Consider the following 796-nt stretch of genomic DNA (forward strand, 5'->3'; position numbering starts at 1 on the left):
CGTCGCCACGTGTCTCTTGGTCGTCGCCAGGTCTCACCTGGACGTCGCCAGGTGTCACTTGGTCGTCGCCACGTGTCTCTTGGTCGTCGCCAGGTGTCACTTGGACGCCGCCAGGTGTCTCTTGGTCGTCGCCAGGTGTCACTTGGACGCCGCCAGGTGTCACTTGGACGTCGCCAGGTGTCACTTGGACGCCGCCAGGTGTCACTTGGACGTCGCCAGGTGTCACTTGGACGTGAGTTCGTCCACCAGGAGGAAGGGCGAGGCGGCCTGCGCGGGCGACAGCGGGGAGTCGGTGGTCGTGCTGGCTTTGGCGGGCGAGTTCCCCGACGAGCCGGCGCCGCTGCTGTTGCCGTCGAAGGCATCGGGCGGCACGCAGGCGCCGGGCTCTGACAGCTGCGCCACGTCGGACGGCAGCATGCTGCTGATGCCCTGGAAGAACCTCTTTGGCTGGTACTCAGTCTCCACTTCACATTTCCGCTTCAAGGGCCCCAGGACGCTGGGCCGGATGCAGTTGATGGGGCTCTGGCTCCTCCGCGTCGTGAACCGCGTCGTCGGGCTGGGGATGGGGCTCGGGGGCAGCCCGTTGCTACTCACAAAACTTTGCAGGGACGGCGAGAAGCACTGCTTTCCGATGCCCCGCGTGGGCGACGGCGCCGGGGACACGGGCACGAAGTCGACGCGCTTCGGGGAGGCGGCCTTGTCGGCGTCGTTGTCGCTCAGGCTGAAGCTCTCCTCCCAGGAGTGGCTGATCTGCATTGCGGTCTGCACCTCGCGCTCGTGCACCGTCTCGCGGTTG

The 796-nt window shown here is 66.8% G+C and overlaps 1 protein-coding gene across 1 annotated transcript; it reads right to left on the reverse strand.

Moving 5' to 3' along the window:
- Window positions 1-222: 222 nt before the first annotated feature.
- On the reverse strand, window positions 223-795 carry LOC102869862 (protein FAM122A-like; the record flags this gene model as incomplete). The annotated part of the gene is made up of 1 exon (XM_006902385.1): window positions 223-795. A coding segment is annotated over one exon (573 nt), but the record flags the coding sequence as incomplete, so codon positions are not given.
- Between the last annotated feature and the right edge of the window lies 1 nt (window position 796).

This window comes from Elephantulus edwardii, unplaced genomic scaffold (genome assembly GCF_000299155.1).
Source record: "Elephantulus edwardii isolate Elephantulus edwardi_28Jun2011 unplaced genomic scaffold, EleEdw1.0 scaffold00401, whole genome shotgun sequence".
Lineage (NCBI taxonomy): Eukaryota > Metazoa > Chordata > Mammalia > Macroscelidea > Macroscelididae > Elephantulus > Elephantulus edwardii.